At 37.4% G+C, this 27,815-nt stretch overlaps 1 protein-coding gene across 2 annotated transcripts in view; it reads left to right on the top strand.

The window, feature by feature from the left end:
* The window catches only part of Ctdspl (CTD small phosphatase like), a 132,660-nt gene that overhangs the window by 81,089 nt on the left and 23,756 nt on the right, over positions 1 to 27,815 (top strand). For both annotated transcript variants that reach the window (XM_004635242.2, XM_004635241.2), the window contains exon 2: positions 20,906 to 21,060. In XM_004635242.2, the coding sequence (XP_004635299.1) occupies positions 20,906 to 21,060 (155 nt within the window). The remainder of the gene's footprint in view (positions 1 to 20,905; positions 21,061 to 27,815) is intronic.

Below are 27,815 nucleotides of genomic sequence, written 5' to 3'. Positions count from 1 at the left end.
CTAAATGTTTTCAGTTTTATTGATCTTTTTGAAAAGGTCTACTTAGTTTCATCATTTTTTCTTTCTGTACTCTATTTCTGCTCTAATGTTTATAGTTTAATTTAATTATTTTGGTAATGGATGGCTTTACATATTCTGAACATATATTTTACCACTGAGCTATATCCTCTACTGTCTATTATTTCCTTTTTTTTTTTTTTTTTTCCTGTTAACTTTGGGCCTAGTTTATTGTTTTTCTAGTACCTTGAAATGTAAAGTTAGGTTATTTGAAATCTTTCTTCTGATAAAACTACTTAGGCCTTTAGCTTTTCTCTTAGTACAGATTTTGCTGCATTCTTTAAGTATATTGTGGCTTTGTTTTGTTTTTGATATTTTAAAAATTCTCCTTTCGATTTCTTCTTTGCCCTTTGCTTGTTTAAAAGTATTTCATTCCATACTTTTGTGAACTTTCAGTTTTTCCTCTGCTGTAGATTTGTAGTTTCGTGCTGTTGTTTTTAGAAAGGACACTTCGAGTGGTTTCACTCTAGTTAAAATTTTTAAGAGAATTTTTATGATTACATGTGTTCTGTCTTGAAAAATGTTCTGGTTGTACTTGAGAAGAATGTGTATTCTGTATTGGTTGAAATGTTCTGTGTGTATCTCTTAGGTCCATTTGGTGTATATAACTTTTTCAGTGATCTATTCCTTATTTATATTCTGTCTGTTTTATAGATTGTTGAATATAGGGTCTTTGAAATCTAATGTTGTATGGCTGTTTTCCTCTTCAGTTCTGTCAGCCTTTGTTTTTGTTATTTGGACACTCTAATGGTGGGTGCACATATTGTTTTTATATATTACTAATCATTTTACCCTTCTATCATTATATAATATCCTTGTTATGATAACCCTTGATGTAAAGTCTCTTTTGTCTGGTTTTATACTGTTTGCATAGGACACTTTTTCACTCTTTTGCTTTCAGCCTGCATGTGCCCTTACATCTTAAGATACCCTTGTAGACAGCATATATTTGGATCTCTTTTTCTCTACCCAGCCACATATTATGATTGGAGAATTTAATCCGTTTAACATAGTAATTATTGTTAGCAAAAGACTTACTATTGCAGTTTTGTTCTTACACATATCTTTTTCCTTTCCCTTTTTAATCTTCCTTTGTGTTTCATTGGTTCTTTGTGGTCACATGATTTGATTTTTTTTCTTTCTCTTTTTGGTCTGTCTTCTATAAGTATTTTCTTTTTGGTTGCCATGGGGATTACATGTAACATCTTACAGTAATAATCTATTTTAGACCAAAAACAAGGCTATTTTTCGTCTTATCAGGGTTTTTTCTTTTTTTTTTTTTTTTTGTTTGGGAGGGGGTGTTGTTTGTTTTTATATTGTTTTGTTTTTGTTTTTTGAGACAGGATCTCATTTGTATAGTTCAAGCTGGCCTTGAGTTCACTGTGTAGCCCACGCTTGCCTTGAACTCATGGTGATCCTCCTGCCTCAGCCTCCTGAGTGCTGAGATCATAGGCACCACACCCAGCTTAGCGTAGTTTTAAACATAAAGTACAGCGAATGGATTTCTTTTGCTTTTTTATTTTAAGTTTAATTCAGTTACTTTAAATAGAATTAAGTAGAATTAGTAGCCATATGTTTTCTGAGTCTGATGGAACTAAGTTCAGTGTACTTTTTTAGATCTGGGTGAAGTATCTGTTAACATTCATCTGGAAGTATAAAAGGTAGGACTAGCCAAGAAATTATTGAAAAAAGTACTTAAGGTGATCTAGTGCTATAAAATACACAACTATATATCTGTAGTAGCAACACTTTGTTTTACTGGCCCAAGTAAGGGAATAAAATAAAGGAAGATAGAACAGAATGCCAATTCAGTGAATAGTGATAAATTCCTCCATACATATTAGGATATTGGAGTAATCCTTTGAAGAAAAAGTAATTCATGTGTTTTGTGTACCAGAACAAATTCAGATAAAATATTTGCTCTAAAAGACATTTACACTTAAGAGGCTGAGGCAGAAAAATGGCCGTTGAGTATGAGGCCAGCCTTGGTTACATAATGAGTTCAAGGCCAGCTTGATCTGAACTACATAGTGAAATCCTGTCTCAAAAAAAAAAAGTAGTATATCATATTAGGGTAGAAAGGTACCATTTTTTGAAGACCGTTACTTGGACTTCCTAAAAACGTAAAACTCGTGCACATTTATAAACCCTCTGAACAAAAGACCTAAAACAGACAATATTTCCAATGCATAGAACATTCAAGAGATTCTGTCTCAACTGTATAACAAAACTTACAAAGGGAAAAATAGAAAGTATATATAAGCACAAGTCTTAAAAGAAAAAAATGGAATTAGCCAAAAAGTATACTTGAAACTGGAGAGCCTGGATGGCAGGCAGAGTGGTATTTTAAAGCCACAGTAAGGTGCCATTTTAACTTTTCAGATTGGCCTCTGTCAGTCTGCTGCTTGGTCTCTGTACCAGCATCAGCACTCCTGCTGGCAGTTGTAGTGGGACACCCTTGGGTGGGAATGCACTTCTGCACTGCCTGTCTAGGTGACACATTGTCTGTAGGCCTCAAGAAGTTTCACCTTTTGTGAATGACTTTGGTTCCAGCCAATACATGCTAGAAATTTCCTTTAAAGTGATCATCTAACATGCAGTAGAGATTATATATACTGATGCTGACTACAATGTTACTTTTGGTGTTTTAAATTTTCATTTAGTATAATGCATGATACATGTACAGAATTATTTTAATTTTTTGAAGAGAATTCAAGTAGTAATAATAGATTAAAATAGAAATGATACAGAAATTCTGAAGCAAAATAATACAAATTACTATTTTAATATATGATACAAAATTCAAAGGATACAAAAGGGAGTAAGATGAAAAATATTCTTTCTCCTTCCCTCTCATTTCTGTCCTCTAATCTCCCAATTTGTCTTCTGTCCAGTTACTGATTAATCCTTTCAGAGATACTATTTGCACATATGAGAATGTACACATGGATGTGCTTTTCATTGTATTTACTTAATTTTGGATTTAAAAATCAAGGGTGGTGTGCTATGAGCACTATCTGTACCTTGCTTTTCTCATTTAACTTACCTGTCAGCGTAGTCCATTATCAATATGCAGTACAAGTGAGGTTAGGAGCACAAATCAGTTGGATTTGAACAAGCTCTACTGTTTACTGCCTGTTTCACTTTGGTAAATTTATTAAATTCTTAGAGCCTTAGCTTCCTTATCTATAAAATGGGTAAACTAACAGTGCCTACTCTTAAATATTTAAGCATCTGTCAAGTATTCAATGAGTCAACATTGACAAAGTACAGTAGTACCTCAGTTCACAAACTGAATTTGAGCTACAATTTTGGCAAAGTTGGCCACATTTATATTTGTGTGAGAAAGATGGCTGTAGTCATATTTGTCACCTGATGCAAAGTTTGCAAACAAAAACAAAATTTTGCCAAACTTCTATTTGTGAATTAAATTTTTTGCAAAGGAAGGCATTCATTAACGGAGGTATCACTATACCATAATAATGCCTGGAGCATCTTAACATAATTGTTAACTATTAGGAGCACATGCAGAGCTGCAGCCTTCTTTTAAAAAGCTAGTTATATACTTAATATAACCTATTCTGTGGATATATTTTGTTTTGTCTGACCAGTTCTATAATGATGTAAATCTAGATTGTTTCTAGCATTGCAGTTGCAATCAGATTGTTTGTTATGACATATTGTTTTAAAGAACACAGCATCAGTGGCTAAAGTTAGCTTAAATTATGGCATGCTCTATATCCATATAGTGGGATATAATCTTAATAATCACAATAAGGTTATAGAAGGATGTGTGTGATATGTGAAAATTTCACATATATTTCAGGAAGTAGAAACAAACATTTTTAATATTTACTAAATTTTCTCCAAAATAGGCATGATACAGATTGTCAAAATTTAGAAATGATAGGAAAGTATAAAGAAAAATATCTTTAAGTCAGTTATGGAAAGAAATATTAATAAGCATATTTTCAGATTTCTACATAATAGAATTATTTACACATTGCATTGAAAATATTTTACTAAAATTTGTTTCAAGTTTAAAGAAAAAAAAAAAAAAAAAAATCACCCTAGTCCTGTGATCCATTGATAGCTACAGGTAGCATGTTAGTATGCATATTTTATATACACTGTCTTCCTAAAAACTTGCATTTCTTATCTTATAGGAGGCAAGAATTACCATCTTCAGCAAAAGTGACAGAGCAGTGAGTCAGGTTCACCAGCTGGGAGACTGGCCATTTGTGGGTGGCATAGGTTAAGACTGCTTTGAGCAGGCTCTTGGTCTGGGTCAGAGGAATTCCTAGGGAAGTACTGCACTTGGAGCTGATTTCCCTTGAAGGATTATAGGAGCTGTTCCTTTTTAGTGTGTTGGCCATTTTCATTGTTCCATGTTTCTGTCCTCTTTTTTTCTTCTTCCATTCTCCTTTCTTTCCTTCCCTCTCCCTCCCTTCCTTCCCTCCTTCTCTCTCACCCCTCCTCCCACTATTTTTTTGTTTCATTATCAATTATTACATGACAGTTTTGTACCAGCATGTTTCTAGGTTCACAGACTCAGAGATGAGCAAGGTAGGTCAGCTTCCTGTATCTCTGCAGCCTACCTTCCAGAGCTTGTCCAGACAGCATTACAGAGTGAAAGGGCTGTCACTTGTCTGAGATGCTTCACCTAATACTGACTACAAACACTCTCCTATATGTCTTCATAAGGCTTGGTTCTCCTAGGTACACAGTATTCTCTTTAGTTGCTGAGCACCAATTTAATTAACTATCCCGGCTTTTTATATGAACATTTAATGGTCTTTGGTACTTTCCTCTTCTGCTTTTCAAGTGGATTGTTCCATTTTATAGAGTGACCAGAAACATGTGACTGTCAAAGCCTAAGCTCTGTTTTTATCATTTGTGTTCATTTAATAGGTACAGAACTGGGGTTTGTTGTTTAAGCATTTGTTTATTTGATTACTGTTAAATTTTAGCAGTATCTGTTTACTGTTTCTTCAATGCACTATCTGTTTAAATCCTTACTTCTGTTACTTATTTTGGCTTCTAAGTGAAAAACAGACTCTGTATAATGTTGGTTAAGAGCTCAGATTCTCAATTCACAGACTTGATCTATGTCCAGCTCTGCTACTCAGGAGCTTCGTGACCTTGGCTAGAGGGGCCCAGGAAGGTGTGAGGCGAGGAGCAGCATCTTAGCAGAGGGACTCTCTCTCCTAGGAAATGAGAAGCTGGTGGCCTGGTGACAGAGCTCCGTGGCTCACCCAGTTTTTGGTTTCACAGTAAGGTTTCCATTGAGTATTGCAGGTTCATTTTGAATTTTCAAATATATAACTTCTGGAGTGAAGGCAAAAGGCATAGAGCCTCAGATTCAGCTTCTCTCTGGAATTGAGAACTAAACTCAAAAGAATGTTGAACAGAGACAAGGTGGTAGGAAAACTGGGAGCTCTGGAACCCGGCTACTTTGGTCTTGAAGCCATAGTTGTGAGAATGTGTTCTAACTTTGTGCTTTCTTATGGGAAAATGGGGTTATCGTGTCTTCACAGTACACTGTGAAGACCAGTGATAATTTATGTTAGGTACTTTGCAGAAACAAGACAACATTGACTGTCAAGTTGGACAGCAGACAGGGAAAAATACATCTATCACCCTGGAAAAATGCTTGTTGTCCAGCATTTAGCCACTAACATTGTTTCTTCTGTAACTTCTCACTAGTAAAGAGACCACAACTAGCACTGCAAAGGTTTTGTTAGCTTTCAAGAGGATGTTGCTTTCACAGTGTCCCATAGAATTACCTGGGAAAATTTAATCACATGGAAATAAAATAGGTACTAACTGAGTATATGAAAAAGATGATTGTTTTAGGGGCTAAATCATTTTTTCTAAAAGAGGATGTTTGGGTTCTCAGAAGCCACATCTGCGTAGAGTGCCCTGGCCTCTCTCCACTCCTAACACTCCCCTTTTCTTCCAACAGAGGAAAGTTGTATTTGTTGACCACTCTTTCAGGGTGGGAAAAGAATGTAATGTATGCATAGACTGCCCAGAATTTCCTGTTAGACACCCATTCCAAACCATGGCTCTGGGATACATTCCAGAGATAGGAACCCAATTCTAGGAGAGAAGAAATAGTGCATTCATTTGAATGTTGGCCTCTGAGAACACACTTTTGCTTCTTTTTTTCCTTTAAAGTTGTGTAGCTTTTTCCATAATGATATAGTTGTCAATTCAGCTATTTGTTTTTCTTTAAGGTTGTAATGCAAAGGAAAAGCCTTAAGAATTGCAGTGTTTGGTTTTATAGCTTTCACAGCATTGATTCTCACAGATGCCTGGTACAAGGAATATTTTTGGTGTTCTGTAAGTACTGGAACAGTATAAATCTGCTATGGATTACTTTGTTAATTCTGTTCTTGTGACAAGAAAGAAACTAATTTCCAGGGCAGGATTTTGTAACTTTTACATGTTACATTGGTACATTGTCAGAGGAAATAATAGATAAGCAGTAGCTAAAACAAAAACAGATTTTATTTAAGACTTACAGTAGAGGGAAAGAGACTTCAATCCAGAACCTGGCTTTGTTCCAAATATGTCTTAGATAAGAGGGAATTTATAGCCAGGGAACAGGATGGAGGCCAGCAGAGAGAGTCATTGTGAGAAAATATCTGAGGTAAAGGGGGACTCCTGCTAAACTGCCCCTAATAATAAAAGGCCAAGGTGATATCACCTGAGTGAGGTTGACCCCAGTTAGATATCAGAAGAACTAATTAGTTTAAGTAAAGGCTCTTTGTCAGTGTTTAGTCAAATTTCTTCTGAAAATTGTAGTGCACTGAGTTTAGGGTGCTGGTTAGAGTCTAGCTTCCACACAATGGAAATTAACAGTAAATCTTCACTTCCCATAGCTATTAAGATGCAGATTCTTCCACTGGAGAGAAATTTGAATAATTAGAGATGAATTTACAGTTCATAGCAAACATTTCACTTATATTCCAGGAACTCTGGTCTTCATCCTGGCTAACTTTTTTTTTTTTTTTTAGTGTATCTGTCATGAGGTCTCACTATGCAGGTTGGACTCTTTAATGATCCTCCTGTTTTCAGCCTCCCCAGTGCTGGGATTACAGGTGTGGGCCAACACACCCGGTCTAGACAGCCAGTTCAGCATGCCCAGGTGTGGGGCTAGGGCTAAGGCAGGCAAGGCATGTGGTGCCAGGGATGGAACTGTCACATGCTGGGGATGGAACTGTGGTTCCTGCGCTTGTCTAAGTAGGCATTTAGTCTGCTGAGCTCGCTCGCTGGCCCAGGATGACTTCTTGATTGTGTGCGTGTGTGGAGGGGGGTAGGGGGACATGGCCGTTTGAGGAAGACCATTGATAAGGACCGAAGAAAGGTCTGTATGGGAGGAAGGCTATGCTCGGAAAGGTAAGCTTGGGGAGCACTGAATGAGGGAAGATCCTAGATGTCTCAGTTACTCTTGTCTCGTTGCTGGGACAAACACCCAACACTCGAAGGAAGGAAAGGCTTATTTAGCTCAGTTCCTGGAGGTTTCAGTCCATATTCAGCTGGGTCCAAGGCAGAGTAGCACACAGCAGAAAGCGGCCTTTCTCATGGCTGTGGCAAAGAGCAAAAACACAAGGGAGGGGTAGCAGCAACTCAAGCAGCTTGCTTCTCTTCTCTCCTTACATTGTAATACAAATTACCTACCCCAGGGCAGGTGCAGCATCCACACCCACAGTAATCAATCACAAATTCCAGAAGCTTCCCCAAGACTGCATGAGGCTTTGGGGGACACTTAGACACAAACCATAACACTAGAAATATTAGTTTTGAAGCTAGAGGTTAAAGGTAGTTTCAAAGTCTTCCTACATCTTAATGCTAAATCAGGTCAGAACAAAAGAATGCAAAGGTCATAGTTATGTGGCACTGACAATTTTGCACTGATTAATTCTGGTATTTTGAGGAGAATATTTTAATTTCTAGATTCTACAGAGAAGCAATAAGGTTAGGAAATACAGACTCTCAACCTACACATATGGCACTCCTTTGTGGCTTTCCTCTATTGACGCAAATACTAAAACCTTTGATCATGTGTTCTTATCCTCTTCAGCCACTAAAAGGCCAACTCCACTGTCATTTTCAGTGGACTTCCCCTATACATATCATGTTTTGAATTACGGTATATTCTAGCCCTGTTTAATATAAGATTTCCAGAAAGAGCCTGAGTCCTAGGATTTATTTTAAACCAAACCTCACACATAGAGCTACATTTTATTGTTTAGTTTCTATGATTATGATAATTATGTCATTGTTCAAAGAAACTGTCATTGGATAGGAGATAAAGCTTAAAAGAGCTGCTTAATATTCTAATTTTAGAACTTATAACCAAAGTTGAAATGGATTTGTCTACATGTTTTTTTCTTAAGCCAGGCTATTTTGGTGAGAATAGTTAATCCAGAAACAAGCTAAAATTTTCAGTGTTCACAGTCAAACATTGTCCTGTAGCTAAATCAATCATGATTTTTCTTTTCTTTTCTTTTCTTTCTTTTTTTTTTTTTTTTTTTTTTTTTTTCAACTTATGGTAGATTTTCTTCTCAATTTGGACTACATGACTTTCTTTGGGCCCCAGAAGTACTCTGTACTGCCCTATCTAGTAAGACGTGTTCCATATCCAAAATGTATATTCAAGTAGGTGGCCTATTAAACATGAGCCTCCTGAAGAAAAATAGCTGTGTACCTGGATTTCCTTAGCATCACAGTGCCCTTTCAAGGACCATGATTGTGTTGTCGCCTAGATTTTTCACTGCCAAGCATTGTAGTTTATATTTATAAACATGAGCTTTTTCATTGAAAACTAATATAAATATGGCTTATATTGGTTTAGGAATAATGGGCAGTTTGTTGTTTCCTCACTAAAATGTTCAGAAAGATCTACTCTTCAGAAAATCCTTTCAGTTTCAACTTCTTTATTCTAAGCTTTAACTACTTGTTCATAGGTGCTTTTTGGTGCCAAATGTGACCACCAGTGGCTCTCGGCTCATATTGTATCACTTTGGAAAATCGAGCAAAAGAGAACATCACTGGCTTTAGTATGACTGTCAAAGTAAACTTGCCCTGGTCCAAGCCTTGGTAATAGATGGAAAGTTGGTAAGGTGTAAAGGAGTCACCACAGGAAAACTGAGAAACTTTAATGAGAAAGAGTAATGAGTTCTGGCAGGCAAAAATGTCAGATGTGCACTACATTCCCCATGTATCTTTCACGATGCCAGGTTCTGCTGCTGGCCAGCTCTATGCTCAGGAAAACCAAGGAGATATTTGAGAGGCTTCCCATTTTGTCTTTAGGGCCAGGACTCATTTGGTCTAAGAAGAAGGCAACTGTCCATGCATCCACTTTAAGCCTCCTCATTCATACATACTCTCTCAGCCTAGTGCTAGTAAGTAAGAAGTTTCTAGCTGTAGAGGGATAAGGAGAGAGATGGATGTATATGTGAGTGGAAAATAGGATGGTTATTTTCTGGGCTGAGGTTAATACCACATCTACAGTGTAGACAGAAGCATTCATTTCAGAAAAACAGCTGTGTACCTGGTTTTCCTCACATCACACTGTTCCTTCAGTGGATACCCAAGGATGGTGGATAAAGCCCCATGTCCACAATCTCTAGCTCTTCACAGCCTTCCTCAGGGTTTCTGCTTCATCCAGATCTGCAGAGGAAAATGAAGATAAAACTTAGATCACTTCCTCTGCCTTTGCTGAGGCGCTCCCTTTTCTCACCCTATTGGGCATCTGTGCCCATGACCCAACCATCTCTGTGGAGGAAAGAATAGCTTCTGAGATTGTCATGGGAATTTCTTCATTAGCAGAACTAAGGAAGAGGAATAGGATGGTTCTTCTGCCATGCCTGTAGTGGACTGAGCCTTGGAAGAATGGCAGCATATAATGGCCTAATAGAGGATCTAACAGGCAAGACTGCTAGGTCTTCTGCCAGCCTCCTCCCATGGCCTACCCTGTGTGCTCCTCAGTGCTCCCTTCTGATGCATAGCTTACAGCTGAGGTCAGATGCAGACAGGAAAGGTACAGCAGTTAGCAGAGGAGAGCTAAGTGTAGTGCAAAAGGAACAGAGTGAGGGATGGGTAAAGTAAGGTGGATGTTCTTCCTTGCAACTTGAGATCATTGTTCTTTTGCCAAGGGAAATAGCACCCAGTAGAGCTCATGTGGATACTCAATCCTTCCCTTTTCCTTCCCTCTTTATCCAGTTTTTAAGAGCAATAGAGCAGAATTACTTTCTGAGATTTTTTTGAAGTTGATTTTTAAATTACAGTTTACGTCACTATGATCTGTTATAGCACTTGTATCTCCATATTCAGATGTGATACCAGGGTATGGGTGTGGGGACTGTATGCGCACAGAAGCAGCCTTGACCCAGGGCTTACCAGCACAGCTCTTATTATTCTACCAAGCAAAAGCTTTCAAGAGACTAAAGATAATAATAACAATTACTAACACTTATGGAGTGCTTTCATAGTACTGGATAGTGTTCTGAATTCTTATAACATTTAACTCTGTTATATTAAAAGTAAGTTATATAAAAAGTAAGTGAGGTTCAAAAAAGTCCCATGCTATTTTAGATTGAATGCGTATTCATATCCATGAAAGTTGGCTTCCAGGCCCACACTCATAACCACCACCACAATCTGATAATTTTTCTGGGCTTAACGTGGGCAGGTTATGTTGAGAAGCATTTGTGTATAATAACAGAGGGACAAGTCAAGAATCCATTGCAGTGGTCCAGGGACAGAATGATGATGGCCTCTGCTTGGACAGGGCAAGCACAAGGAGTTGCTGAAGACAAATTTAAGAACTGTTTAGGATGCCAGGGCCAACAAGTTAATGAGCGCGCAAGAGGGATAAGATGTTTAAACAAGAGATTAATGTTTCCCTCTGGGCAAAGAGGGGAGATGATGAGCTCCATTTAGACTTGCCAAATGGGAAGTCTAGAGCTGTCCAGCACACAGGGGTAACCTGACCTGAAAGGAGGGATGTGTGGTCTGAAGACATCATTCAGTCATTGATTTGGGAGTTCAGTGGCCACGGAACAGATCACATCCACTAGAGTGGTGAATCCTGGGAGATTGGCTGTGAACAGTGTGGGTGCTATGAGAAGTGGGGATGAAGGGGGAGAAGGGATATCAGGGTAATGATGAAGAGTCCCCTGCTAAAGAAGGCAGAAATGAGGTGCGGAAGTGCTAGGTATAGATAGCAATAAGGTTATCAGGGAAATCAAACAGAAAACTTAGAAATTACTTCTTCCAAGAAATACGATAAAAGTGAAAGTCTTTAGGAACTGTTTAAGGCTAATGTTCAAAGTTACTACTCTTTAATCTTCCAAAGTAATTTATTTTTTATATATTTTTTATTTTTAGCAGTACATCTGTGGTACATGATTACATGCATTGTGGGGAATTGGGACATGTACATAACATCTCAATTCTTTTTTTTTTTTTTTCTTACTGTACACCTCCTTTTACGTTTTTTCAGCCAGTAATCAATTCATTTATTTATAAATCCTTACCAAGTTAATTAATAAATACAGATTAACAGCCAGACTAACAGGCCAAAACACAGACAATTATACTAAGTCAGAGTATACTTTTGGAAACATTGTCCATGTTGGCTTTTTTCCTGAATAACTTTTTCCCTCTTTTTCTTTTTTCCTACTGTCTTTTATTTTGCACTTTATATATTGGGTTTTTGTATAAAGGAAAAATATACATGGGCTGGCCTGATAGCTCAGTGGACTAAAGTGCCTGCTTAGGCAGAGCGCAGAGGCCGGGGTTCGATCCCCTGTGTGCCATGCTGGCTCTGCCCCCAGGGCGTGCTGAGATGGCAATTGAGACTGGACATGGTGGTGCGCACACCAGCTTTTGGGAGGCTGAAAACAGGAGACTAACTACAAGTCCACTGTAGACCCTGTCCTAAATACAGAAAATAAAAGTAAAAAAAGAAAAAAAAAACCAAAAAACTATATGCTATTTAAATTAAGCTCATGTGTCTGATTTACTTCACTTAACATTGTTTCCATTTTCCTCTGGATAACTGGAGTTTGTCTGTCTTTATGGCAGAGTAGTCCTCTACTGACTGTGAATACCACATATCAGTTTTCATCTGTTGATAGATAAAAGACTGCCTCCAAGATTTAGCTGTTATCAGTTGTGCTGCTGTGAACAGGTATACATACACCTCTGTGGCTTGATGTCTTCAGCTCTTTTGGGAAGATACCTGGAAGGGGACTACCTGTGTTAATGGAACCTCTACTTTTAGTTTTTTGAGGAATCTTCATACTGATTTCCATAGTGGCTGTACCAGTTTATGCTCCCACCAACAATGAAACAGAGTTCCTTTTTGACCACCAGCTCTGCCAGCATTTGTTATTGATTGATTTCTCGATGATAGCAGTTTTTTTCTGGAATGAGAGAAGAAATCTTATTGTTTTAATTTGTATTTCCCAAGTGGCCAGTGATGATAAACATTTTTTCATCTATTTATTGACCATTTGTACATTTGAGGAGTGTCTCTTCATTTAAGATACCTATTTAATAATTGAGCCTTTATTTTCTTATTTTTTTATTTTTTGATTGGCTCAGCCTGTCCTGAGGGCAGGGCTAGTGCAGCATGTGGTGCCAGGGATCAAACCATGGTCCCCTGCACCTGTCTAACTTCCCTAAGCAGGCACTTTAGACACTGAGCTATCTCACTGGCCCTTGGGTCTTTAAATTTTGGGGATCTAGTTGGTTTTTCTTTTTGTATTTTTAGGGAAAGTTCTTACGGAGTGTTGAGAGTCTCCATGTAGTATGATGTTAACCATTGATTTGTCAGAGAAGGCTTTCATCAGATTGAGACAAAGACCTATACCTATTTTCTTTAGGGCTTTTATCATGCATGGATGTTGCACTTTGTCAAATACTTTTCCTTGTTTACTGAGGTGAGCATGTGATTTTTTGTTTTTCTGTTTATATGATGTATTGCATTTATTAATTTATTAATTTCTATACTTGAACTGCCCTTGCATTCCTGGAATGAATTCTACTTGGTCATGATGTATGATCTTTTTTTTTTTTTTTTTTTTTTGCAGAACCGGGGATTGAACTCAGGTCCCTGCACTTGACAGGCAAGCACTTATTCCATTGAGCCATCTCCCCGGCCCCTGATGTATGATCTTTTTGATAAATTGCTACATTTTCTTTTCCATTATCTTATTGAGTATTTTTACATCTCTGTTCATTCATTGAAAAGGTTGACCTGGTTCTCTTTTATGCTTGGGTCCTTTTCTGATTGTAGAATCAGGGGACTTCTTGCTTCCAGGAATGAATGAGAGTACTGCTTCACTTTCAGTTTCATTATCCACTTACTTATGCAATTATTGAAATACAGGATGATCATGGGGTGTGGTAGTACATGCCTGTAATTTCAGCGCTTGGAAGGCTGAGGCGGGAGGAATTCCCCAAGCTCAAGGGCAGCCTGGGCTACATAGTGAATTTAGCGACAGCCTAAACTACATAGTGAGACCCTGCCTCAAAAAAACAAAAACAAACAAATCAAAAGAAAATGAAAAAGAAATACATTGCGTTATTTTTCATTGGTTTTTATAAGATAAATATAGAAGCAGTTTTATCAAATTTATTCAGTAATTTCTCTATGTATGGTATATCTTAAAATATTTAATACACAATGAAACATAATCTGGATAGTAGTATCTAGTCTCTTTCCTCGTTCTTTTTGCATTATTGTCTTTCTTTGAGCAACACAGTTTACACTGTCACACTGGCCTTCTATTTCTTCTGTGGGTAGTATAATTTCAGTAAATGTCTATTCAGTAAATGTCATGGTGAAAACATTGATGATGACTTCCTGGACGGTGTTTTACTAGTCCATATTTTTTTTTTTTTTTTTTTTTTTTTTTTTTTTTTTTTTTTTTTTTTTTTTTTTTAAATGTATTTGGTACAGGGTCTTACTATGCAGCTCAGAGTTGTAGTGATCCTCTTGTTTGCAGCCTCCGCAGTGCTGGGATTATAAGCGTGTGCCACTGTGTCCAGACTCAGTTGACAGGGGCCAGCATAGCATGTGGAACTGAGTATCAAATAGTTCATATTTTTCAATTGTTTGGTTGATTAGATCTAATCTAAATTGTAAATGACTTTTTGAACCACCTTGTTTTGAATAAATAACAAGTTCTGTATCATGTGATCCAGAAGGTGAATAATATTTAAAATATTATAAAATATTATAATATTTTATAATAATATTTTTCCTTTCTTTTTTATTGCTAGATAGCTTGTTAGGTGTTGATCAACTCTGTCAGCACCACCCATTGAATTCTTATCATCATTGACCAATACTGGAATTTCTTTAGTTTCGTTTCTTCTTTCAAGTTCTGTCATTCCCATATTATGGATAGTTGACAATAGGAGGTGCCTTTTTTGTTTTCTTTTTATTTTATAACACAGACTTTCCTTTCTGAGATGCTAACATGTCTCTTTTTCAGTTTTTTCTTTTGCAGATCTTTACGCACTTTCTTATTCAGTCTCAGTGTTCCAAGTGTGTCCATTTTGTATTGTGAAATAGTATCACTGAGTTGTTGAGAACTATAAAAATTGTATCTAATGTACTTAAATAGATTTTGTAGATTATAGCACAAAATTATAGGTTTTTTTCACAAAATAAGAATTAGTAAAAGCAAACAATCAGGTTTTACTAGATTTCACTAGAAACAAGCATCAAAAGTGAATGCAGTGTTCTAAATAAAATGTATGCAAAAAATAGTTCAACAGACAAATAGATATAGGAATATATCTCATGCAAAAAAGAACTGACTTGACTGAAATGACACCTGCCCAAATGACACTTAGGACAGTTAGTATGTAAACCAATACACTGCCAGAATGATGCTTCAGGAAACTATTAAGTGATTCAAGAGATTGAAGAATATTGGCATTGGATCTTCTCTCTAGAGTTCTTAGAATTTGGCAGTGAATCTATATCTATCAGGACCTGGGCTTTTCTTAGTTGGTAGTTTTTTATTCTTCAGTTTCACTGACTTCTTTAATTTTTTATCCCTGGATTATTCAGGATTTTTACATCTTCCTGGCTCAGATTTGGTAGTTCATATATATCTAGAAAACTCTCCATTTCTTCTAAACATTCTTTTATTAGGGTACAGATTCTCAAAGTAGTTACCAGTGATCTTGGCTGAATCTGATGTGATTTTGCCTGTTTCAATTTCTAATTGCATGGCTTTGGCTTTATTTTGGTAAGAATGGCTAAGGTTTTGCTTTGCTTATTCTTTGCTTTTTTAGCCTCAATTCCATTAATTTCTGCTCTGATCTTTGTAATTCCTTGTACTGTCTTTGGATTTGGATTGTTCTTGTTTTTCTGGGGCCTTTAGTCATATCATTAGATTATTTATTTGCGCTAACTTTTTCTGATGTGAATATTCACCACTATAAACTTCCCTCAGAGAAATGTTTTTCTTGTGTCCCACAGGTTCCATCATGTCCTGGCTTTATCATATGATTGTAGGAACTAATTTCTTCCTAAATTTCTAATTTCTTCTTTAATTTCATCCCTGATGTATTAATGATTCAGGAGGATATTGTTTAATTTCCATGTGCTTGCATAGTTTCTGGGTTTTTTGTTGTTGTTTTTGTTTTTGTTTTGCCATTGACTTTTTGAACATTAAGACAACCTAGGCATTGACTTATAGCTAGTGTGTACTAAATGTGACAGATACATCTTTCCTAATGGTAGAAAACAATTGAACAGTAATTTTACAGAGTGAACTATCAGAAGATTAATAACCCTTTATATCGTGATATTGTTAAAGATGTAGAGTTTAGGAATGGGCGAATGCAAGAGAAAGAATTCAAAACTTTAAACTATAGTGGTACCTCAGTTCATGAGCTTATTTTTTTTCACAATTCTAGAAAAGACAGCCATGTTCATATTTATGTGGGAAAGATGACCACAGTCGTGTTCACCCATTGCAGGGTTAAAAAATAAAAAATTGCCAAATGCTTCTGTTTATGAACCAAATTGTTTTCAAACAAAAGCACTCATGAACCAAGGTATCATTATATATGATATAAGAAGAAAGAGAAGTGGTACAAAGGATCTAATTGAGAAGTAAAAGAATGTTTATAGAATTAGGTAAAGGTAAGAGACAAAGCTGATGTAAAACAGATCAAAGAAAGGAGGGAGGAAAAGAAAATAAAAATGTAATGGTAAAAACTGGATAAAACATTTCCATAGGGATCGTGACCACTCTTGATCATTGTGAACAAGCACAACTCCTATCCCCACCTACCCTCTGTTTCCCAGTTTGTGACTACTTGGTTAACAAGCCCATCTCCAGCCATAGACCCTACTTTTAGGACACAATCCCCAAAGACTAAGGACATTATTAATTTTTTGTGTGCAATAATTGAAAACAGGTGCCAACACTCTTCCAATAAAAAGCCTCTGGTCAGCAAAGTTATTTTGCTATTCTCTTGCAAACCAGTACCCAAGAGCAGACTCCTGTCCAATTATTCTTGGGATAGTGAAGGAAGACACAACCACATAAATTTGCTTTGGGGTAGTACAGACTTGGGGAGAGACAGGGAAGAAGCACTAACATGAATGGAGGCCCACCACGGGGCAGGGCCCCTGCTATGACTGAAGAACAAGTGAAGTAAGGCTGTCAGTGGTGCCACTAAAGGCACCATGTGTCCTACAGCATGTTCAGGGAAAGAATTTCCCATGGTGAGCATTCAAGGGCATACAGAGCTTGTGTCCAATGAGACCATCCAGGTGAGTCAGGCTGCTTGTTTGAGATGACAGCTGGGGTAGGAGGGCACACAGTGTGGCCCACTTCTGGGGACAAGGTCTAAACTCAGGTGATCTAGCCCAAGGGTAGAAGCCACCTGTGTGAGAACTGCTACCACCCACTAGGCCTGTGGGTCTCCTATCCACCACTATGTTTCTAAAGCCCTGTGGAGTCCCCAGCTTTTACTTTGTCTCTGTAGATTCAGCTTCCCTTTCCCATGAACCAGGAGCCAAGGAGGAAGTGTAGATTGGCCCTTCTCTTCTCTGTGCTGTGTTCTGTCTCTTCAGTTTCTATATATATTTAAATTTTTCTGTCAGATCCTTTCTGATTTCCTAGGATCTACTTTTCTCCTTTTGTTCTTCCCCAAATTGTCTAGATTCAGAATCTCTTGAGTGGTTGAGTTGGTGGTGTTTACCACTCCACTATTTCCCCAAAAGCCTCCAAAATAATTTCTTAAAACAATGTAATAAAAACGTCTTGAATGATTTTTAATATCCTTAAAGACTGATCCTATATTCTTAAGGCCACTTTTTCAGTGGAATCATATAAAAAGAAAAGGTCTTGAGAACACAGAAGCACATTTGTGTGCACAGGAAGGTTAGGTGGTCAGGTACACTACTAGCAGAGAGACACTCTCCTGGTGTCTACTTCTCAGATGGCTGTCCTCTGATTTTAAGGTTGATGGTTTGTTCTTTGTACCCTAGACTTCATGTGGGTCATAAAAACTTCTTGCAAGAATTAAAATACTACTTGTTGCTTGGTTTGTTTGTTTCATGGGCTTGAAGTAAAAAGGCATAGAATAAGTCTGAAAGGTGAAGGTGAGGAGATTGTGTTGCAAAATTGCTGAAAAAAAATTTAACAAGGTGGGACTGGGGAGATAGTTTGGCAGTCTTAGAGCGTGCCTGGCAAGCATAAGATCTTGAGTTTGATCCGTGGTACCGCATGCAGTGGCAGTCAGAACTGGACGTTGTGGTGCATGCCTGTAATCTCAGCCCTGGGGAGGTTGAGACCAGAAGATCACTAGGAGTCTGAGCTGTATAGCAAGACCCTGCACCAAGTTTAAAAAAAAAAAAAAAAAGTGAAAAGTCCGGGCATGTTGGCACATGCCTGTACTTCCAGTGCTGGGAAGGCTGAAAACAGGAGGATCACTGAGTCCAAGCTACGTAGTGAGACCCTGTGCCAAATACAAAAATAAATAAATAAATAATTTTAACAAGGTATTTATGGTTGTCCTACTGTTAAATTATCAATTACATAATTGCCATAAAACATTTGGAAAATATGCAAAGACAAAATATAGAACACTCATAATCTGACAATTCCTGTTTGACACTTCTTGTGCCAGTTTTTCCCAATGATAATCTTTTTTTTAACCTTGTTTTGCCTAGATATAATTAAGTCAGATCCATGTGCAACCATCGCTAGGTTTTTTGAGCTAATGTCATAAATATTTTTCCTTTAAACTATGGATCTTAGTTTTTTCACGTAAAACTTCTGGCAGTTTATGAGCAAATCAAGACCCTTCTGGATTATACCTGGTGGAGAGGTAGCCTCAGGATGGAAAGTGGTAGGTTTCTGGACCCAAACAGCCTATGTCTTAAGCCCTGTTTAAAAATGAATGCTGAGGATGGTATGGGCTCATCCTTGTCCTGAGGAAATCCATTTCCTCCCCCTGCAGTATATTGGGAGTGGCAGACCAGTCCAAAAATGATTAGAACATTGGAAAGGCTGGGGCTTCACAGAAGTCCCTTCAGAACCTGCAACTAAACCTCATTTATCAGAAAGAGACTTTGAACTTCCCACCACTGTGGAAGGGAGACCACAGCAGCCTTTTTATCTCTGTATGAAGAAGGGGAAATGTGATTGGCTTCCATTTCTCTGGTGGTGATGGTCTTCATGTGACTCAAGCTAACTTACTGGCTGCCCAAGCTCTTTTTGAACCTTCGATTATAATAAGTATTATATGGTAGAAATAATAAGTAGCTTACTTGTTTCAAGTACAGGAATTTTTTTAGTATATAAGCTTTTTAGGATATAAGTATATAAATTCTTTAGTATATAAGTTTAGTATATTAGTTACGAGGAAGATTGTGTGACCCAGGATGAAAATAGGATCTTGGAAAATGCTTTTTTCAGATTGCACAGTGTCTCTAAGACAAGAACAGTTTGTTTACTTGCAGAGAAATGTGCTGTCAGCCAGGGGAAATTCAGGGTGTTTTTGTTTTTGCTTTTTTTTCCCCTACCCTTGGCTAAATTATTTGAGTGTGCTATAAAAATTAAAACTCCTGGGGCCGGAGAGATAGTTCGGTAGAGTAAGTGCTTGCCTGGCAAGTGCAAGGGCCTGAGTTCAATCCCTGGTTCCGCAAATAAATAAATAAATAAATAAATAAATAAATAAATAAATAAATAAAATAGAATAAAATAAAACTCCCAGAGTAACAATGATAGTATGTAATTAATCATTCATATTAAATACAAGTTTATTGCACTGTTTTTCTGTCCATTTCGCATGCTCCTTCCTTCTTAATCAGATCTAAATTGTTTCAGGATTGTCATCAGCATGGCACGTGGGATATCACACATTTTGGGAACAGGTCCACTTCAGTTTGAAACCTGGCACTAGGAATTGCTGCTTGTATCTTCTCTGCAGTAATATAGAAGCAGTAACATGTATCTCTTTGGATAGCCGTGAGGAAAGATGACATGAGAATGAAGCTTGTAAAGCAAAGTACCTAGAGCTTGGTCCTGGGTCAACAGTGGTGGTTGTCTCTTACCACCATTGCTGTTGGCAGGCCACCAGGTCTCATGGCCCTAAAATTAGGCCACTAGTAGGCTTTAATGAGTGAGGTTCTTAAATTCATACTTTCTCAAACCCAGACTAGAGACCATCCATATATGCAGAGTTGCTGGAAAAAATGATTTTCATACTTTCCATATGAATGTATTTGGTTTTTCTGTTTACACAAGCTAATCTGAAAACTTTTTAACAAATGTTTTATTATCTCACAAATCATTTACAAGTGTACAAAAAGAGAAACCATGCCAGTATTGCTTTTGGGGAAAGATAAGTTCCAGCAGTTATCTTGTAGACTTAAGTCATTTCCTGATTGTCAGTTTTCCCATTAACTCTTAGAATGGTCCCTTGCCTGTGGACTCTTTTCAGAGCACTGCTGACCCACCCAGCCATGGTATGTGGTGAGACGGCCCCAGTTGCATTCCTAGGTGAAATACTTCTAATCCTCCAAGTTGCCATCTCCTCCCCTGAGGTGTTTCCCACCTATGCCAGTTTTTACTGTTTATTTCTAACTTGTAGCAGCTTGTCTTAAGTGATAAACAGAAAGAATTCATCACTATCTAGTACTTTAGTCCAGGGCAGGCCAGGGCACAATACTGCCCTGGGTCTCACGAAGATGGGCTTTGCCCTGCTAGGCCGAAGCTTTATGCCACATCTGCTCTCTCTGCTTTAAGAGAATGGAAGCCTTCAACCCAGAGCTTGGTTGGTCCAGATCTCACCAACTTCTGACAAATGACTGAGTTTATGGAGAGGATTCCTTTGTGCCTGTACTTACTTTATTTTTTAATCTATGAAGGTGATTATTTCTACAGTAAGCAGTGAATATCCATTATCCTAATTTCAAGATGACTGTGTCTTGATACCCATAATAGAGAAGTGCTTCTTAGGGAGCATCAGGTCTGTTTTATGCCTAGAAAGATGTTTGTTTAGAAGCTTAGTGCATGGTGGGAATACTTCATCTGCTGGCTTCAGGTGTATAGATGGTGAAAGTGGTTCAGCTAATAGGTAAGCAGCCCTCACTGGGCTGAAGGCAGGGAGATTTTGTCCAGCCACTTGAATTGGACTCCAAGGGCCCCTCATTCAGTCCTGAGCAGGCTTCCTGGAATCAAGGGCAATTGTACATCCTAATGTACAAGGGACAATTGTACATCTTAATATTTGCATTTCATCAGTACATCCTGCATTTGGCCACAGTGTGCTGTGTTTCTCTTTCCAGCTTCCCAGTGCAATGTCAGCTTAAAGAAGCAGAGAAGCCGCAGCATCCTTAGTTCCTTCTTCTGCTGCTTCCGGGATTATAATGTGGAGGGTCCTCCATCCAGCAGCCCCAGTGTGCTTCCGCCACTGGTGGAGGAAAATGGTGGGCTTCAGAAGGTCAGTGCTAATAGGGGATTGTGTGTTCATTAAACAACAGCGCTGGCACATTTGTCCTGTCCTTGACAAATATCACTGGTAAGAGTATGTAACAGTATATATGCAGCCATTTAAAGATTTGAAATTACAAGGGCCAGGGAGATGGCTCAGTGGAATAAGTGCTTCCCTGGCAAGCACAAGGGCCTGAGTTCAATCCCCGGTTCTGCCAAAAAAAAAAAGAGTGGCAGCAAAGATTTGAAATTACAAAAACCAATGTGTTTTAATAACAGATGTCTCAGGCATTTAACAACTAAATAAGTTGTTTGATGGGACTTATAAGAGTCACTTCTCATTTTCCTTTGAATATATGTACTTTCCTGTGGAATTAAATATATAAAATAGAGAATTAAAAAAACAAAATAGTAATAGTCACAGAAATAGACAAAAAAAGATAAAAACATGTAAAAGAACTCATAGTAAGTATAACAAATTTGAATTTGTTTAATAAATAGTGCACATTATATATTCTTTTGTTATAACAAATAAAAAAATGTGATACTGTCACAGTAGATCAAAGACCAGAATCCACCCCATGCTATCTAATAGACATAGCTGAAGCGAAGTGACTCAGAACGTAAAAAGGATAAGCAAAAAGAAATACCAACGTAGTATAAAAAAGAACAAGGTTATAATGTTAATCTATCAAAATAAAACTTCAGGTAAAAATCATTGAAAAAGATATTAATATAGTCAAGATTAAGGACATAAAACTATAAATAGGGAGACAGATCTTTTGCAAATGGGAATGAGACCCACAAAGAGAGGGAGGTGGAGGGAAGGAATGCAAAGGGAATAAAAAGAATTAAACATGTATCTAGTCCTTGGGATGAATGTGATCAATATGTACAAGCACATACTAATAAAGAAAAAATAAAATAACATATCCAAAATAATAACCAAGGACATAAATACATAATTTACAAAATAAATGCAATTAGTCGAACATGAAAAATATAAAAACATGAGAAAATTAAGAACATGAAAAATGGCAGCATGGTTAGTAATCAAATGCAAATTAAAACAAATTTTCTTTTCCTTCTACCAAATTATCAAAGTGTCCTTAAATACAGTATTTGCATTTGGCATGGAGTGGTGGAAAAGAAAGTAGATGATGTAAATGAGTTATTGGTGAAAACATTAATTAATTATACCTGTCCAGAGGAATATTTGGCAATATGATCTTAAAAATGTGCCTAAATGTTGATGTAAGCAAATTGATTTTATACTGAAATTTTATAATTATGAATGTGAAATAATTTAACCATAGTTAATAGTTAACTATGGTTTCCATCCAACATAAATGATCATATTGCACAATTATAAGACAGTCTAAGTTGAAAAATAGGAATCCGAAACTCCTCCTAGGGAAAAAGTAAATGGAAGATGTAGTTGAGAGCTTGGCAGGTTACTTGGGACACCAGCTGAATACAAAAGTAACTTGTAGAACTTTAAAAACTCATGGTTGGAACTGGGGAGATGGTGCAGTGGAATAAGCGCTTCCCTGGCAAGCGCAAGGGCCTGAGTTCAATCCCTGATTCCACAAAAAAAAAAAAAAAAAAAAAAAAAAAAAAAAAAAAAAAACAAAAAAACAAAAAAACAAAAAACCCTGATGGTTTCTAAATGTAAGAATTCAGTAAATAAGCTTGGAGGACAAAAAGAGAGAGAGAGAGAGAACAAAAAAATAGTCCTTGAATTAACATTAACTGAATTAATATTCTGGAAAAGCAAGTGGAAGAAATATCTTAGAATTCAGACCAGAAACACAAAGATGGAAATTGTGATGCAGGGAGAAAGCATATACGAGACCAAGTGTACAAATGGTAGAAATTTCAGAAGCAGAAAAAGGGGTATAGCTCAGGGGCAGAACATTTGACTGAAAGAGAAAAAAGAAAAGAAAAGAAATTTAAGTTGAAAAAGCTAGAAGCTACACATTGAAAGAATTTACCAAGTCTACAGAAGGATTATTGGATGGTGCATAGAGCACATTCCTAGATATATGCTGTTGAAATTCTGAAATGTAAAGATAAAGAGAAAACCTTACAAGTTACCAGAATAAATTATTTTCAAAGAAAACAATTATATTAATGTCCAACTTCTCATTAGCAACCCTAAAAAGCCAGAATACCATGAAAAAATGTTTACAGGATACTGGGAAAAAAAAAACAAAGCAAACATTTTGTAATTAAGCCAGCCTTTATCTGTTGAGGCAAAAGAAATGTATTTTCAGACATGTAATGTTTCAGAGAGCGGCCAAAAATTAAAATCTTGGTGAGATTGGTGTTTTGATAAACCTTAGGAAGTGCAGGAATAAAAATGATTAAAGAATAGAGAACTGTAACAAGTAGCCCAACTGCAAAATCTTTCTCTTTTTGGTTTTGTTTTTGTGGTACTAGGGATTGAACTTGGTACCGTATGCTTGCCAAGCAGGTGCTTGTGACTGCTGAGCTATGTCCCTGGCCCGAACTGAAAAATACATACTCAAAATTCATAGTAGAAAGGAAAAATAAACAGAAAAGTGAGAAAATTGTCAAAATTAAGGAAAGTAAATAAAAACAAATGACAAATAAATGGTAATTGTAACATTAAGTATAGAGATTAAAACAGCCAGGCATGATGGCACATGCCTGTGATCCCATGAGGTCCCATTACAAAATAAAAATAAAAATAGGTTGGGAATGTAGCTCAATCCAAAATCTCTGGAATCAGTCTACTACTCCTCAAATGAAATAGGCAGAAGACCAAGTTTGATGAACCAAATTCTACTAACCAAAGTCCAAGACTATCAGATTGATTTCATTGAGGTATATGCTATTTCTAAGAATATACGCATCATCAAATAGGAATGATTTTGGCAGCAAATAAAAGAAAACTGATGGTAGCTTAAACAAATGAGGGATTATTTTCCTCAGCTAAAAAGTGTGAGTCATACCTGGATGTGGTGGTGCACATTGGTAATCCCAGCCTTTGGAAGATAGAGACAGGAAAATTGCAAACCTTCGGCCAGACTGGGCAACTTTTTGTGATACTATCTCAAAATAAAAATTAATAGAAGGGCTGGGGCTATAGCTTATGGTAAAGCATTTGCCTAGCATATGTAAGGTCCTAGGTTTGACTTCTGGTATCACAAAACAAAATAAACAAAAACTGCCTAATTCAGGCATGTGCTAGGATTCCTTTAGATTACTTATGTCCCTTTTCTATGTTTATATCCTCCCATCTACCATCTTTGGTATGTTTGTATTCCTCTTCATGTTTTATGTATAATCTGTCAAAAGTCACAGCTTCAGAAATCAGTCCTATATTCACAAGAAGAGAGGAGGTTGCATCTATAATGTTTGTTCATTGATGGAAAGTCAGTGCTTTTACAGAAATTCCAAGAGACTTGTGCTTATGTGTTATTTCTTTTTTCTTTTTTCTTTTTCTTTTTTTTTTTTTTTCTGTATTTTAGGGAAGGGTCTACAGTGTGTTCAGGGTCTCACAGTTAGATCGGACTCATGGTGATTCTCCTATTTACAGCTTCCCAAGTGCTGGGATTTCAGGCAGGCTCCACCATGCCCAGTCTCAATCCCTGTCTCAGCATGCCCTGGGGGCGGGGCTGGTGCTTTTTTTTTTTTGTACCAAGGATCAAACTCAGGACCTTGCATTTGCCAGGCAAACACTTACTCAATTGAGCTATCTCCCTCGAACTTCCTCATATGGCTACTGGGGTGGCAGGGGGGTGACACTGAAAGGGAAGAATTTAGTTCAGAATATTCCTACTCCCAACAAAATCGGAGATCTTTCACAAAGGAGAGGAATGACTAATAAGTAGATCTGCTAGTCAGTAGGAGCTTGGTTTACACTTCAATAACAACTTCAAAACCTAGCACAAGAATACTTTTAGGGCTGGGGAGATACTCAGTGGTCTAAGTGCCTGCTTGGCAAGCATAAGATCCTAAGTTTGATCCCTGGTACTGCATGCTGTGCTGGCCCAGGAACCCAGGCCCACCGTGTTGGCCCCAAAACTGGGCATGATGGCACACACTTGTAATCCCTGCTCTGGGGATGCTGAGACAGGAGGATCACAGGATCACTATGAGTCCAAGCTACATAGCAAGACCCTGTGTCAAATAAATTAGTTAATTTTAAAAATATATTTTTAAATGTAAGATTAATCTTCGTAATTTAACCCAATATATTCAAAATATTTCAAGCTTAATAGAAAAATTATTAGTGGCATATTGTATGTTCTTTTTTTCTTACTAGTATGTTGAAATTTGATGTGAGTTTTACACTTAAAGTGCATCTTAATTTGGGCTAGCTATACTTCATGTGCTCAGTAGCTTCCTGTTATAAAGAGCTACTGTGTTAGACAGCATAACTCCGATCCTGATTCATGGATCTAGACTGAGGAAGGCCCTGTCTTTTTGTTCCCAGTATTGTGACAGCAGGAAAAAGGCAATGTGATAAATTACACTAGTTCTTGAAGTATCCACTCAGAAATAACATACTTCATTTTAACTTATTTTATTGATCAGAGTGACACCTATCTTCAAAGGCATAGTAGAAGTATAATGCTGCTATGTGCATTTGGTAAAACAGTGTAGGTGACTGATAGTTTCTGACACAACTTCTAAAATACTGTGATTAAGGAAAGTAGACAATAAAGAAATGATCAAAATATTCAAGGTAGATCAAACAGAAAGAAGCAAGAATTTTAATATAATGCAGTGTTAATATCAAACCAAGCAGAAGTTAAGGTCAAAAGCATTACACAGGCTAAAGAAGGACATTTTATAATAAAAGGTGTAATATATGAAGGGTAATAACACATAAGCCTTTATAAAATAAACAGTACACCCAAACAGAAGAAAACTGTTCAAATGTAATAAAATCTATCTTCTAAAAATTCATAGCAAACATAGGAAAATCATTGGTAGGTTGTAGTAGGATAAAAAAGTGAAACAGTTGGTTAATATATGGAAAAGAAACAAAATTAGCCTCATTTGCAGATAAGTTGATCAGGATCATTGAAAGATCTTGACAGACTAACTCTTTTTTAAGAAAAAACTATGCTGGGGCTGTTGAGATGGCTCAGTGGTCTAAAGCACCTACTTAGAACAAGCTAAGCTAAGCAAAGCACAGGGACCGCGGTTCAATACCCCAGCACCATATGCCAGCCAGCCCTGCCCCCTGGTGGGATGAACTGGCCACGCACACTAAATAAATAAATAAATAAACCAAAAAAAAAAAATTTTTTTTAAAAAAGAAAAAAACTATGCTGTTTTTCTGAAAAGGAAGGTATAATTTGTATGGAAGAAAAAATGTCAAAGAAAACTTTTAAGAAAATATTGGAAAGAAAATAATGAAAGATAACTTGGCATTGGCAGATATTAAAAATCATCTGCATTGATATGGAAACTATATCAGTAAAGTATGTGGGATGATATTTCTCTGTCATCTGTACAGGTCCTAATCTCTGTCTCACTGTGCTTTCCTCTTGCCCTCCCTCCCCAAGCTTAAAAATCCTTTCCATAGGGAATTGCTATTAATGAAGGGAACATAGACCTGTAGAGGAGAAAAGAAAGAGAAGAACCTCTGCTGTCATGTTAATAGTTAATCAATATCTTCCTAGATTAAATGGCACAAGGAAATGCCATCATGCCCCAGAAAGTTTCCTAGAATACAAAGCCATCTGTATCAAGAGATAAGTGCCTTTAAAGGCATTTCTTTTGGCAGAGCTGAGCCTACTTGGACTTAGTGTTCATTCATGGGACTTCTTTCATGAATTTGTCACTAAAGCTTTTTCAAGAATTAAGTCAACTCTGAGTTCAATCCCCGGTTCTGCCAAAAAAAAAAAAAAGAATTAAGCCAGCTGTGAGTTAACTTAGTTAAATCTGAAGTGGGAGTGATGCATTATCTGTATGACACTTGTCTCTTCATTGTGTGACACCAGACCCCAGATAACAGCCCATGTGAGAGAAGAACAGCTAATTTCCAGAGAAGGATCCTCTGCTCCTGCACTCAGTTTGGCCAGTAGCCAGAAAACACAAAACCCAGGAACAGTACACGTGGAAATGATTCCAAAGCCCAACTCTTGCTAAGTTCAAGGAATCCTTCACTCTAAACTCAGCATGGCAGAGGAATACGGAAGCACAAGGACAGAATGAGACAGGCTAGCTGTATGCCTATCCACCCTGCTTATTTATTTTGCCCTAGAAGCCTTTCATTTTAGAATGCTTCTATGGCAGTCTGAGGTAGCAGTCATTGTTACCGTCGTAGCCATAACCTCAGTTTGCAGGCCAGTACCCTCCTGTGGCTAAGAGAACCAGTCACCCAGATGGCAGACATCATGGAGAAGATGAAGAGTGAAGATAGTGTAAAAGAACACAAAAATGCATGCAGACCCATTGGATGCACTTGTGTGCACACATGTATATGTAAACCTCATGGGTAGTCTTTAAGCTCAAATATCTATGTAAATAAGCACCTGTGCTACTCATTGTCAGTGTTTTGTCATGTCCTACAGATGGGCTCTTGTGTTCTTGGTCATCTTTGATGTGTTTATCTCTCCATCAGAAATATGGTTCAGGGGCTGGAGAGATGGCTCAGTGGTCTAAAGCACCTACTTAGAACAAGCTTGGCAAAGCATCGGGGACCACGGTTCAATCCCCCAGCACCACATGCCAGCCAGGCCCGCCCCCTGGTGGGCTGAGCTGGCCACACACACACCACAC

This window comes from Octodon degus, unplaced genomic scaffold (genome assembly GCF_000260255.1).
Source record: "Octodon degus isolate 3935 unplaced genomic scaffold, OctDeg1.0 scaffold00071, whole genome shotgun sequence".
Taxonomy (NCBI): Eukaryota; Metazoa; Chordata; class Mammalia; order Rodentia; family Octodontidae; genus Octodon; species Octodon degus.
The sequence above is the reverse complement of the archived record's forward strand: the minus strand, read 5'-3'. Positions and strand labels throughout refer to the sequence as shown.